The sequence below is a fragment of the Oncorhynchus clarkii genome, chromosome 33 (genome assembly GCF_045791955.1).
Source record: "Oncorhynchus clarkii lewisi isolate Uvic-CL-2024 chromosome 33, UVic_Ocla_1.0, whole genome shotgun sequence".
NCBI classification, from domain to species: domain Eukaryota; kingdom Metazoa; phylum Chordata; class Actinopteri; order Salmoniformes; family Salmonidae; genus Oncorhynchus; species Oncorhynchus clarkii.
The window spans coordinates 9,436,091-9,449,104 of NC_092179.1; the positions used below are offsets into that span (position 1 = coordinate 9,436,091).

The 13,014-nt window shown below is 43.5% G+C and overlaps 1 protein-coding gene across 1 annotated transcript in view; it reads right to left on the reverse strand.

Moving 5' to 3' along the window:
- Nucleotides 1-1,467: 1,467 nt before the first annotated feature.
- Nucleotides 1,468-13,014, reverse strand: part of LOC139393260 (ras-related and estrogen-regulated growth inhibitor) — a 38,172-nt gene continuing 26,625 nt past the window's right edge. Inside the window, exons 3-5 of the mRNA XM_071141741.1 lie at nucleotides 7,986-8,042; nucleotides 4,007-4,080; nucleotides 1,468-2,957 (exon numbers count right to left, since the gene is read on the reverse strand). Of these exons, the coding sequence (XP_070997842.1) occupies nucleotides 2,547-2,957; nucleotides 4,007-4,080; nucleotides 7,986-8,042 (542 nt within the window). The 3' untranslated portion in view covers nucleotides 1,468-2,546. The remainder of the gene's footprint in view (nucleotides 2,958-4,006; nucleotides 4,081-7,985; nucleotides 8,043-13,014) is intronic.

The window sequence follows — 13,014 nt, forward strand, 5'->3', positions numbered from 1 at the left end:
ATCTCTTCAGTAGGTCCAATGATTGAGTGTAGTCTGGCCCAGGGGTGTGAAGGTGAACGGAAAGGCACTGGAGTGACAAACCACCCTTGCTGTCTCTGCCTGGCCAGTTCCCCTCTCTCTTCTTCCTCTAACCCTATTATGGGGGCAGAGTCACTGGCTTACTGGTGCTCTTCCATGCCGTCCCTAGGAGGGGTGCGTCACTTTAGTGGGTTGAGTCTCTGACGTGATCTTCCTGTCTGGGTTGGCGCCCCCCTCGGGTTTGTGCCATTGGGAAGATCTTCGTGGGCTATACTCGGCCTTGCGTCAGGGTAGTACGTTGGTGGTTGAAAATATCCCTCTAGTGGTGTGGGGGCTGTGCTTTGGCAAAGTGGGTGAGGTTATATCCTGCCTGGTTGGCCACAGTGTCTCCCAACCCCTCCTGTCTCAGCCTCCAGTAATTATGCTGCAATAGTTTATGTGGAGGCTAGGGTCAGTTTGTTATATCTGGAGTATTTTTCCTGTCTTATCCGATGTCCTGTGTGAATTTAACTATTCTTTCTTTCTCTCTTTCTGTCTCTCTCTTTCTCTTCTCTCGGAGGACCTGAGCCCTAGGTCCATGCCTCAGGACTACCTGGCCTGATGACGCCTTGCTGTCCCCAGTCTCCCTGGTCGTGCTTCTGCTCCAGTTTCAACTGTTCTGCCTGTGGCTATGGAACCCTGACCTGTTCACCGGACGTGCTACCTTGTCCCGGACCTGCTGTTTTCGACTCTCTCTCTCTCCACTGCACCTGCTGTCTAACTCTGAATGATCGGCTATGAAAAGCCAAACGATATTTACTCCTGAGGTGCTGACCTGTTGCACCCTCTACAACCACTGTGATTATTATTATTAGACCCTGCTGGTCATCTATGAACGATTGAACATCTTGACCATGTACTGTTATAATCTCCACCCGGCACTGCCAGAAGAGGACTGGCCACCCCTCAGAGCCTGGTTCCTCTCTAGGCTTCTTCCTAGGTTCCTACTGTTCTAGGGAGTTTTTCCTAGCCACCGTGCTTCTACATCTGCATTGCTTGCGGTTTGGGGTTTTAGGCTGGGTTTCTGTACAGCACTTTGTGACATCAGCTGATGTAAAAAGGGCTTTATAAATACATTTGATTGATGTGATTGGATGTTAATTATTTGACTAGGCTACCTGTATTTGACATTGTGTTATTTCGCTGAACACTTGATGGTTTAATTGGATTTTTGGCAGTGAAACGAGGCTACTCAGGTCGAGAAAAAAGCCTCACCCAAATGTATAGCTCCATTGGAAAACATAGATGGACTGTTTGAAAATGTGAAGGAAAAAAAACATTTTTATTTGGCGTACCTGCTCTAAAATACCTGCTCTTTGTTAGACTGTCAAAATAACAAACAATGACATTTGTTATTGCATGACAACATACTGTTGAAGATGAATCAGAAAAGATACATTTTCAAACTCGTTTTGGATATGCATGTATCTAATGTTTATTAAAATTGCACAGCAAATTTGTCCATTTTATCCCCATTCTCAAAACTCAGAGACAGGTCGGGTACATTGGAGAAGAAACAGCATTTGGTTAAAATACAGGAGACATGTCCACCATTTTGTATGCCTCTGGGTTATGTACTGTACACTCCTTTGAGACCAATGATAAAGGCAATATTATACATAGTTTACAATTTAAAGGTACATTTTCCCCAACACTGGTCTTCGTGTACAGTACACGTTTTCCTTGTAGCCTTGGACTAAAGCACCTTATTCAACTTATTGAGAGCTTGATGATTAGTTGACAAGTTGAATCAGATGTGGTTGTCTAGGTCTACAATAAACATGTGTACTGTTGGGGGTACTGGAGGACCAGGGTTGGGAAACACTGGCCTAGAGCATATCAAAACATTATCCCACAAACAAACTACAGGGAGAGGAAACTACAACTCGTTTGTTCATCATTTCTGATAAACAAAGGGTGGGTTCATGACGGACATTATTTTGTATATTTTGTTTAAAGTTGGTGGAGCTATGGACACAACTGGGGTATTCACCATGCCGCTCAAGAAGGAAGAGTGAATTTCAGAGAATTGGGACTTCTGAATAATGGACTCTACCTTCTTCCTTGGCAGCATACAGAAATGTCCTAGTTGGCTATGAAACAAAAGCATCTTCACCTCCCTCAGGGACAAAGTAGTTTCCATCATGTGATTATTATGTTCCCCTTTGTGTTTCTGACCTTAATTGTGGAGCATGGTCAAAGAGCAAGTAAAAATAGCCAAAAGCATTCCCCTTTAGAATCAGTATTGAATGAAGAGCGATTTTCGACACACTCCGTATCAATGCAAATCTTCGTTGATTGTGCATTGATACTCATTCATAATTTAATTTAATATTATATATTTAATATTCCTGCTCCTTAGCAGCTTGGATGGCTGTTGGATGGCTGTAGGATATATTTCCACACATCTAAACCCTTGAAATCAGTCACTTTGTTTTTTAGTTCGTCTTGAGTTTATCCTCTTTGTGGAGTGTGCTCACGGGCTCCCCCTAGCTGCTGATCTTGGTCAGCATCTTGTTGATGGCCTGCTTGACGTGGGTGGTGGAGCTACGGCGCCTGGCCTTGCCCTGGACCGCCTTGCGGCGCCTCAACTCGCGACACAGCTCATGGAATGCTTCCGCCACCATGCCGCCTTCGTCGGCGCATGCCGAGCACTCGTAGAAGGCGCACGCCATCTCGGCGGCCAGCCGCTCGCCCTCCTCTGTGCCCACCTGCCGGGCATGGTCTAGGTCGGCCTTGTTGCCCACCAAAACCAACGGGACATTCTTGGGTTTCTTGACTTCCTCTAGGAGGCCCCGCAAAGGAGCCACTTCGTCGAAGCTGCCCCTGTCAGTGATGTCATATACGATAACAAAGCCGTCGCCCCAGCGCATGTGGCTCTCCTTCTGCTGCGTGTCCTCCTGAGGTAAAGATACAGGAGGGAAGGATCTTTTTAGAAACAATCTTTTGGCAACTAGCTAGCTAATTAGAATACTATTGACATTTGATGTTGACCAATAGGCCCACTTGTTGTCTGGCATATCCACAAGGAAAAGAAAGAATAGCTCTATGTGGGCCTTCATTGAACAAGTGATGGACAATTGAGGCATCTGAACTGAACAGAGCTTTTTATTTTAAAAAAAACTTCCACTAAGTTTTCAGCTGCAAATGATTGACTGCACATGTTTCTAATGAATTCAAATGCTTTATTTCTCCTTTCTCAACATAATACTTGTTAAATCCCCCAGATTTGAACAATCGGCTACCCTTCTGAACTGGGTGCAAATTTCAGCAGCTGCTCCTGATTTCATCAAGTCGGAACAGCCAGTCCTGTAACAAAACTTACTGGTCATGTGAGGAAAAAAAGTCTTAAACTTGCGCAAGCAGGAGCCCGAGATATTCTTGACCAACTGTTATTGGCAATAATAACCCTGTTACAATAACTGTTGCATAACTCACATGAAACACAGTGATACTTGACATCTATATAACTGACCGACTTTTGAACTTGAAGAAAGACAGGTCTAGCAACGTTCGGTTAGGCCCTCACCTAAACTCCCACTCCCTGCTCTCTCAAAATAGAATACAATGTAATGAGAGAAGGATGACTTGACTGGACGTGTCACGGGGAAATTAGCAGCAGGCAGAACACCTACGTACTCAAACTAGCAGCAGCGGCAGCACATTTATCTTGGGATGGAAGGCCTATGCTGCTGGGTTCTCTCCCAGATGGAAAGTATAATGTGTTTACCCCAACGGCTGATTAGAACAGCACAGAGCAACGCTAGCGAGGACTTAGTCTAGCTAGGACCTCTACTGAGAATAATCCCTGAAGTCATCATTATACAGTAGGATTGAATTGGGATTTTCAATTGGCTATGAATGATTCTTATTCTATTGCCAGTCACAGTATAAACATTTCTCTACACAAACGTTGTTGTTTTCTGTGCAAAGTTGCTGAAGCTCCTACCTGTCCGGCTGTGTCAAGGATCTCCATGGTCACAACCTCATCGTCTATGGTTGCTTGATGGCGATATGTTGATTCTGGAAAGGACAAAAATGGGAAACCCCATTTAGAAGATGGTAACATGTTTATGTCTATCATGCACAGTTGAGCCCACCTGGTTGTTTAGGTGGTCAATGAACTCCATTAAGTTGAATTACCTCTGGTTTGCTTCAGGGCAGCTTTACCAAGAGGACGAGAGGTGGTCAGGTCTTACACACGTGGCTGAAAGATAGAGGTGTGAACGCTGGCTATGACCCTCTTTGTTTTTAACTCGATCAGGAGTCATTCACCTGAATTGCCTCTTGTAAAAAACAAAAACATCTGTGTAAACTCACGAAAACCCTAAAAGGCACTTTAGATCTCCCTGTAGAGAGAGATTTCACTGCTGTCTCCACCGGAGAACACGGCATTATTTAGCAAGCCTGTTGTGTTTGTAAATCTCATATTTTGCTCAGTTTCAGATTGTTACTCAGTGTCTCATCAAAACTTCTTCAAGCATGGTGGGTGGCTACTATTCAAGATGGCGGGGGTCTGGAGTATGACAGTCAGTAACACCAGAACGTGCTGTTGGGGTGTTAGCTAGCTGTGCATGTCATCATCCCTGCCTCTACCCAGGCGCCCTCTGGGACGCAAAACGCTGTGTCCGTGTGAGATGTCACCGAACCGAGTGACCGCTAGTCACCGAGAACCGAGTGAGGGTGTTGATTTACTGCCTTCTATAGTCGGAGGGTAGCACCTTTCCGAGGGGCGAAAGCCTGGGTCTCACACTCAGTCTCACGGGACGTTCCATTTCAGCTGCCACACATCCACACACGTGCAAGCGCACACCTGCACACACACACACACGCAAGTACACACACCTACTATGTGTTTTTGTGTATTGACAGCATGGACAGGAGGGCTTGTGGATGATTTAATGGTCCACCCTACATATCTGAAGATCTTAAGGAGGGCCAACACCACAGTCATTTTCCTGGCAGCGAATAACTCATTTCCTAGCGAGAACCTGGAGCCTCTAGCTGCTGCTGTTGTTATTTTAGAATGCCGAAAGAGAACGTCTCATACCAGAATATTAAGTGGAAACATCAGCAGATCTGTCAATAGCAACTTCTATCAGCCCCCGTCTCAAGCTGTTTGTACTTGTTAACTACTACGACTCGTAGAAATGTTTTTCTTGTTCCGCTCACTTAACTCACTGGATTGCCAAACATCCATGATATGATTCAGCCAAGCAGCTGCTTTCCTATTTGTTTCTATCTGTGCTATTTATTCCCCTAATTGTGCAATGTCATATGACCTCAATAAATGAGATTAATAGTAGATTTCCAGGAGGTAGTAGTTATATAGTAGATTCCTCTGCCCGTTTTTATTGAGGATTGACTTGGTAAGAGTTCATTCCATGAGGTAAATAAGATTAGATCAGAGGGGGTATACATTGTTGTTCACAGCTACTTTCGGAATATGCATGAACCTAAAGGTATCCTCTTGTATTAATGACAAGCCAATTTACATAATTACACTGCTGACATGTCTCCCAGCGAGTGACAATGAATGGAATTCTCTCATTCCTTTTCTACAGTAGAGAGGAGATAATATTAGCGGTTGCGTGTGTTAGCTGGGCAGAGTGGAGTCAGAGAACTAAATAGCTTACAATTCAACAATAACAGAGGACCATCAAATATGAAAACCCATAGAAATGCATTACTCTGAATTTTTTATTGGGGGGGGGGAGTCTCCTGACGAGACTGCCGCAATGAGCAGGGTATGCCGCCATTGTCAAAATATCGGTGTCATGGCAACAAGCATGACAATGCTTCAGAGCCAGGAAAATGCATACACCCACATAGATTCTATGATTATGGGAAAGAAAGGGGTATGCTTATACTGTGTGTTCATGTATTTGTATATTCAATTGTGTAAATTCCATCCCAAAAATGCTTTTCCTGATTCATATTTCATTGATCCCCCTTGTGCAGGTTAAATCCTAATCCTAACTCCTAACCTCTGACAATACAGATCACAATTGAGGAAACACCCAAAAAAAGAACACAAGGTTTCAACAGCGATCATCATATTCCTACAGTTGAATTATTTACCAACATGATGATGAAATGGAAAGCTCTGTCGTTAAAAAACAGCTTCATTTTGCACGGCTGATAAAACAAAAAGCAGATGGCGTCTCTTAGAAGTCAAGAGAAAGATGTGGTCGAGATTTCCTCCAGATTTCCTCTTTCTATCATAGCTTCATCAAATCCGTTTGTGTGTGCAGACTGCGCCTACTGTACGCAAACGAAGTGCTTCTTGAATGTCAATCGAAACAGATTGCTGTTCATTTCATGACAGGCATTTTGAGATGGCCGCATGGTGTTGATTTAATCAGAGAGCTCCATTGTTATACTGTATCATCATATTATGAAATAACCAATTTAGCAGACTACAAGGCACGTTATTAAAATCACGTTACTTTTCTGGACTCACATAAACCACCAAAGGATATGTGTAACCTACAAAACACACACACTGGGTACTGTTCGCAAAAACATGATTAAATTGCTTCCAGACCCTGTTCTGAAACTTCATGAAATTAATCTGTCGGCGTGGTAATTCAATATTCTCCTCAACGTCCATGTTTCTTACAGAGCTGTGAGCTCTCTCTCTCTCTCTCTCTCTCTCTCTCTCTTTCTCTCAGCCCAAAGCCTTCATCTTTCATTCAACCCTTGTGTGATGATGTCAGGAAATAAGCTGTGGTGGGTACTAGGTTTATACTCCTGAATGCTGTTCGAATAACAAGCACTTGAGCCTGCACCAAAAAGAACACCACATTCAGAGGGAAAATGGGGAAACTGTCAATGGGAATCAGAGACTTGGCTTGCAGTGAGAAAAAAATATATGAAATATCTGCAGGATCCAATTCTTTTTCCAGCTAATTGTTTGACAGCATGCTATGAGCATATCTTAGACCATTGGTATTTGTAGGAGTATACTGTATGTATATATAGCATCTATAACATTGAAATGTCTGCATGCAATGAGGCTTGATGCCTATATCATGTTACTGCTTCCCATGCCAACAGTTGGGTCTGTGCCACTTCTAATGAGGCTGACTCTGTACATAGCATGCCATCGAACCATGAACCGGACAACCCCAATATTGTTCTAGCTTCAAGCAAAACATGCCACAATAGGCTTTTCCTGCCAATGACAGGATGTAGGCCTACTACACGACCTTCCCCTTGCACGGTCGCTGTGGTCAGTTAGCCTAAATATGAACCTGATTAGCCTGTGGCTACTATCAAATGCTACCGTCTACAGATCTAGATTGTAAATCTTCTGTAGCCTTCCTGCAGTGAGTGCATTCCCTTAGATTAGCGCTTACTTTCCACACACTGCAATGGGCACACCTTGACTTAGTCATAGTCAAACACATTTCTCTGGAAAAGTGTAAAACCGACGACTGGCGTGAATGAATGGTGCTTCGCTCTTAAACCTTAAACTTAAGGCATCGCCTCTCTCCCTGTCTCATAATCACATAGCATTCATAGCATTTTAAATCCCCGACCCAGGCTAGGGTTGTGATGTTGTTCTCCTTTAAACAAAAACCAGAGAGGACAGGCCTGACTTAAAAGGCATATTGTCAGGAAATTAATCTGTATGATGTGTGGAGGAGCTATGGGGGAAATATATTACCCCATGGGGAGTGATTATTATTATTATTATTTCGGTTGCTATCTTGATATGATAAATCGCAGAGATAGAAGGCTTTGACCAACGCAGCACAGCCATCTCCGGATCAAAACAGCCTTTGAGGTCAGATAAAGCCTTTGATACCCAAAATCATAGGGAGAGTGCTTTACTGGCTGCACAAAACACACTAAGACTAGTGTTGTGCAGGTTATTTTCAATGCTGCCTATGATAGCAGGATGAGTAGGTTGGGTGTCTTACCAAGCGTTGGGTCATACTCCCAGATGAAACGTCTGGTCAGAAACCTCACCACTAGAGCTGTAGAGAGAGGGATAGATGGGAGGGAGGAAGAGAGAGAGAGAGATTAACATACTGCGCTGTAATCAAATTCGTTCAATTAACTTAAATATAGAGCAAGCAAAAACATGAAGATAGGATTATGTCTTGACAGACAGAGATAATCAGTTTGGATGGGATGGAACACTCTCCCCACTCAGTATCAGATGCACAGAGTGCTCATCTGATTACGCAACAATTTCTTCAGTTCAGAGGAACAACAACCTCGCTCTGATATGCACATCTAATCAGAGCCACTTACAAGCAGGAATATATTAGAGACAGATGATTGTAGGCCTGAAAGGGACCATGTGCATACAGATACAGCAGCATGTCATCTGAATACAAATATGTATTAGTTGTCTGAATTGTTTTACATCCTCAAATGCCGTGTGTTTCAGAGACTCAGCCTGCTAGACCAAACATCTCTTCCCCAAATATCTAATGACCATTCACCCCTATCTTTACCATATAGAGTCACTTTGTGTCTTTGTTGTCATAATTGTGAAAAGCCATTTTATCCAATGATAGTCATTCCCATAGAAATGGAATAGAACACTACACTCTAAAAAATGCTGGGTTGTTTGGATGACCCAATTGCTGGGTTGCAGGCATTAGGACACTTAGTTGGGTTGTTTTCTTTAATAACTGATGGGTTATTGATGCTGGGTGCTGGGTTATTGATGCTGGGTTATTGAGATATGACCCAGTGGGTCAGATCAGAAGACTGGAGGGGTGGCTTAGTAGGGGTGTGTTTTTCAGATAATTATTTTTGGCCACCCGTGAGAGTAAATGTGAATCTGTTCTGTTGTATTGTTATCACATGTTAAGGTTGAACACTGATACCTTTGTGGCTTAAATGAGGATTACAAGTGTTTGAGTTCCTAAAGAGCCTATGCATTTCCCAATGTTGGGATAACAGATATCCTAATATTGCATCTCAATGTTGTGATATGTAAATAATAATGTTGTGAAATGTATATTAGAATATGTAATGTGCAAAAATATTCACGATTTGTTGGTATTTTCAGTGTACAAATTTAACATGAAAAGGAATTACATTTGCTCTCACGTGTGAAAGCCACGCCCCTAATAGGCCATGCCTCCTGAATATAACCTATGGACTACATTAAAAAATCCCTAGCTGCTAACCCAGCGTGTGTTCTGTCCAATATTTACCCAGCGCAGGGTCACCAAATAACCCAGCCTTTTAAAGCGTGTAGAACGGTAGCGCTATCGTCATTCGGAAGGTAGAGTCCCAGTTCAAATGATTAAATATCCTTATGTGCCACGGGATTGGAACACTGACCTCCTGTCCTTATTGTAGAATGATAAGCCCATTGGCTGTAGTCGCTGTAGCCACTTCCCTGTGGTTTAGAAGAGTGTTGTCTTACAAAGGTAAAAACCGCTTCAGAGGACGATTAGGTTTCTACCTATGATTAATCCCGCTCCTCACTTCAGTTGGAAAATACTTTAAATGATTGATGTTTTATGGCTGCGCAATAAACGGTCGTCATAAAAGTTCAGCAAACGCCATTCCTCTCTTTATTAGGCTACTGAAGGGCTGTTGATTGTGATCTGATACTTTAAGTGCATGTAGGCCTTTATTTGACATTAAGAGAGATAAAATACATGTTGTAGAGTGTGTTATTTATAGTGTTACCATTTGTCAGTTGACAGTCGAGTAACTCCAAGTAAATACAATAACCGGGGACACTGCAGACCTAATTGGGGACAATAACCGGGGACACTGCAGACCTAATTGGGGACAATAACCGGGGACACTGCAGACCTAATTGGGGACAATAACCGGGGACACTGCAGACCTAATTGGGGACAATAACCGGGGACACTGCAGACCTAATTGGGGACAATAACCGGGGACACTGCAGACCTAATTGCCATTCAATTAGGTTGAGATGTGACGATCAAATCAAAATCAAATCAAACTTTATTTGTCACATTCGCCAAATACAACTGGTGTAGACCTTTACAGTGAAATGCTGACTTATAAGCCCTTAACCAACAATGCCGTTTTAAGAAAAATACGTGTTAAGTGAAAAATATGAAATAAAAGTAACAAATAATTAAAGAGCAGCAGTAAAATAACAATGCCGAAGCTATATACAGGGGTACAAAGTCAATGTGCGGGGGCACCGGTTAGTCGAGGTAATTTAAGTAATATGTACATGTAGGTAGAGTGAAAGTGACTATGCATGGATAATAAACAGAGAGTAGCAGCAGCGTAAAAGGGCGGGGTGGGGGTCAATGCAAATATTCTGGGTAGCCATTTGATGAGCTGTTCAGGAGTCTTATGGCTTGGAGGTAGAAGCTGTTGAGAGCCTTTTGGAACTAGACTTGGCGCTCCGTTAACGCTTGCCGTGTGGTAGCAGAGACAACAGTCTATGACTAGGGTGGCTTTAGGGCCTTCCTCTGACACTGCCTGGTGTAGAGTGTCCTGGATGGCAGGAAGCTTGGCCCCAGTGATGTATTGGGCAGTACATAATATATACTAAGTACTTGGTAATTCCATCCAATATGTTATCTATGTAATAGGTATTCAAATCATTAAAGAAAAGTGTTTTCCACAAGTACATAGAGTAGCCATCCAAATAAAAATAGCCAGGCGGCCCCCGACCAGGGTTCAAAATGTTTTTCCGAAGGAGCTCTATTTTGGTAGCCTCTGGTACATTCTAATGCCTTGAGTCTGTATACACTACCCAGCTGATTAGCCAATGACAGCCGCTAATGGAAAACACTGCTCCAAATCACAGCAAGCTTTCAAATCTGTCAACTTGATGTCCACTCAGTCAAAACAGTTAGGGACAGTTCTAAATTTACTGGGGTGGTCCAAAATAGGGTAGGGTGGCAGGTAGCCTAGCGGTTAGAGCGGTGGGCCAGCAACTGAACGGTTGTTGGTTTGAATAACTGACCCGTCAAGGTGAAAAATCTGCCTGTGTCCTTGAGCACGGCACTTAACCCTAATTTGCTCCAGGGGCACTGTACTACGATGGCTGACCCTGTGAAACAACACATTTCATGCATCTATCTTAAATTGCCAAGCTTTGTGCAGGGTTGTGTGTTTTTTTTAAATATTGTGCACAGGGGAGGCTAGTATGTTTTTTTCCCCTGGTTTACATGAGCTCTTTTGCAGGCTTTACTATATCAATGTATTCCATCCTAGCCACATTTCCTCATTTGCTTGCATGCTCCTCCCCGTTGTCAAGGTTTTTTGGTATTTCCCTTATGCACTATGCTTTTCCGCACGCTAACTTTTACTATACCACAGATCAATATTGCCTACTAGTCTGTCTATCCTGCCTTCTATCCACCATTCATAGTGATATTGGTAGGTAGATCATTTGTACAGATCTGCAATAGTCTAACTAGCCATCACACCCCACATAAAAGTATTTAATCCATTTTCAATATGAATCCACAACAACAAATAGGAATAGCTTTAAGGCAGCGGAGAGGCCAGGTGCATCATTGCGCATGAAGAACAGTGAAGACATGAGACACGCAGCTCAAAAAGCTCCCCTATTGATCTTGTTTAGGGACAATATAATTATCATATCTAGACTAGACTACAACACCACAATACAATGAATAATTGCATTATTGTTTTCAAGTGAGTATAAAATTCTACTCTAGGCAGCAGTGAAAATTGTCATTTGAACGAATGCGCAAAAGCCCTGTGATTTGAACGTGTCATTCTATTTGGATCAGTTGTGGGTCACATATGCTCCTGTCAGGCCCAGTTCTTCAGAAAAGTGTTTTGCCTCCTCTCCAATTCGAAACCTTTCTATGCAAGTAAAGTATGTTGCACTTTTTTTTTCATATCATGGGAAAGAACGCATTTTATTAGGCTAGATGAAATACACTATTATGGACGTCACAGGGTGGGGAAAGTGCACGGTGATGAGGTTGATGCTCCTTTAAATAAACATTGAGGGTCTTATTCTGTTCCTGTGTGATCACGATTTCCGTAGCCAATGTGATGAGCGAGACCTTTAAAACAGGACATTCACAAGGCCGCAGGGCCAGACGGATTGCCAGGGCGTGTACTCCGAGCATGCGCTGACCAACTGGCAAGTGTCTTCACTGACATTTTCAATCTGTCCCTGACTGAGTCTGTAATACCAACATGTTTCAAGCAGACCACCATAGTCCCTGTGCCCAAGAAAACTAAGGTAACCTGCCTAAATGACTACCGACCCGCAGGACTCACGGCTGTGGCCATGAAGTGCTTTGAAAGGCTGGTCATAGCTCACATCAACACCATTATCCCATAAATCCTAGACCCACTCCAATTTGCATACGGGTCCAACAGCTCCACAGATGATGCAATCTCTATTGCACTCCACACTGCCCTTCCCACCTGGACAAAAGGAACACCTATGTGAGAATGCTATTCATTGACTAGAGGTCAGTGTTCAACATCATCGTGCCCTCAAAGCTCATCACTAAGCTAAGGACCATGGGACTAAACACCTCCCTCTGCAACTGGATCCTGGACTTCCTGACGGGCCGCTCCCAGGTGTTAAGGGTAGGTAACAACACATCCACCATGCTGATCCTCAACACAGGTGCCCCTCGGGGGTGCGTGCTCAGTCCCCGCCTGTACTCCCTGTTCACTCATGACTGCATGGCCAGGCTCCAACACATTCATCAAGATGGCCAATGACACCACAACAGTGGTAGGCCTGATCACAGACAACGATGAGACAGCCTATAGGGAGGAGGTCAGAGACCTGGCCGTGTGGTTCTAGGACAACCTCTACCGCAACGTGATCAAGACAAAGGAGATGATTGTGGACTACAGGAAAAGGAGGAAGGAGCACACCCCCATTCTCATCGACGGGGCTGTAGTGGAGCAGGTTGAGAGCTTCAAGTTCCTTGTTGTCCACATCACCAACAAACTATCATGGTCCAAACACACTAACTAAGACAG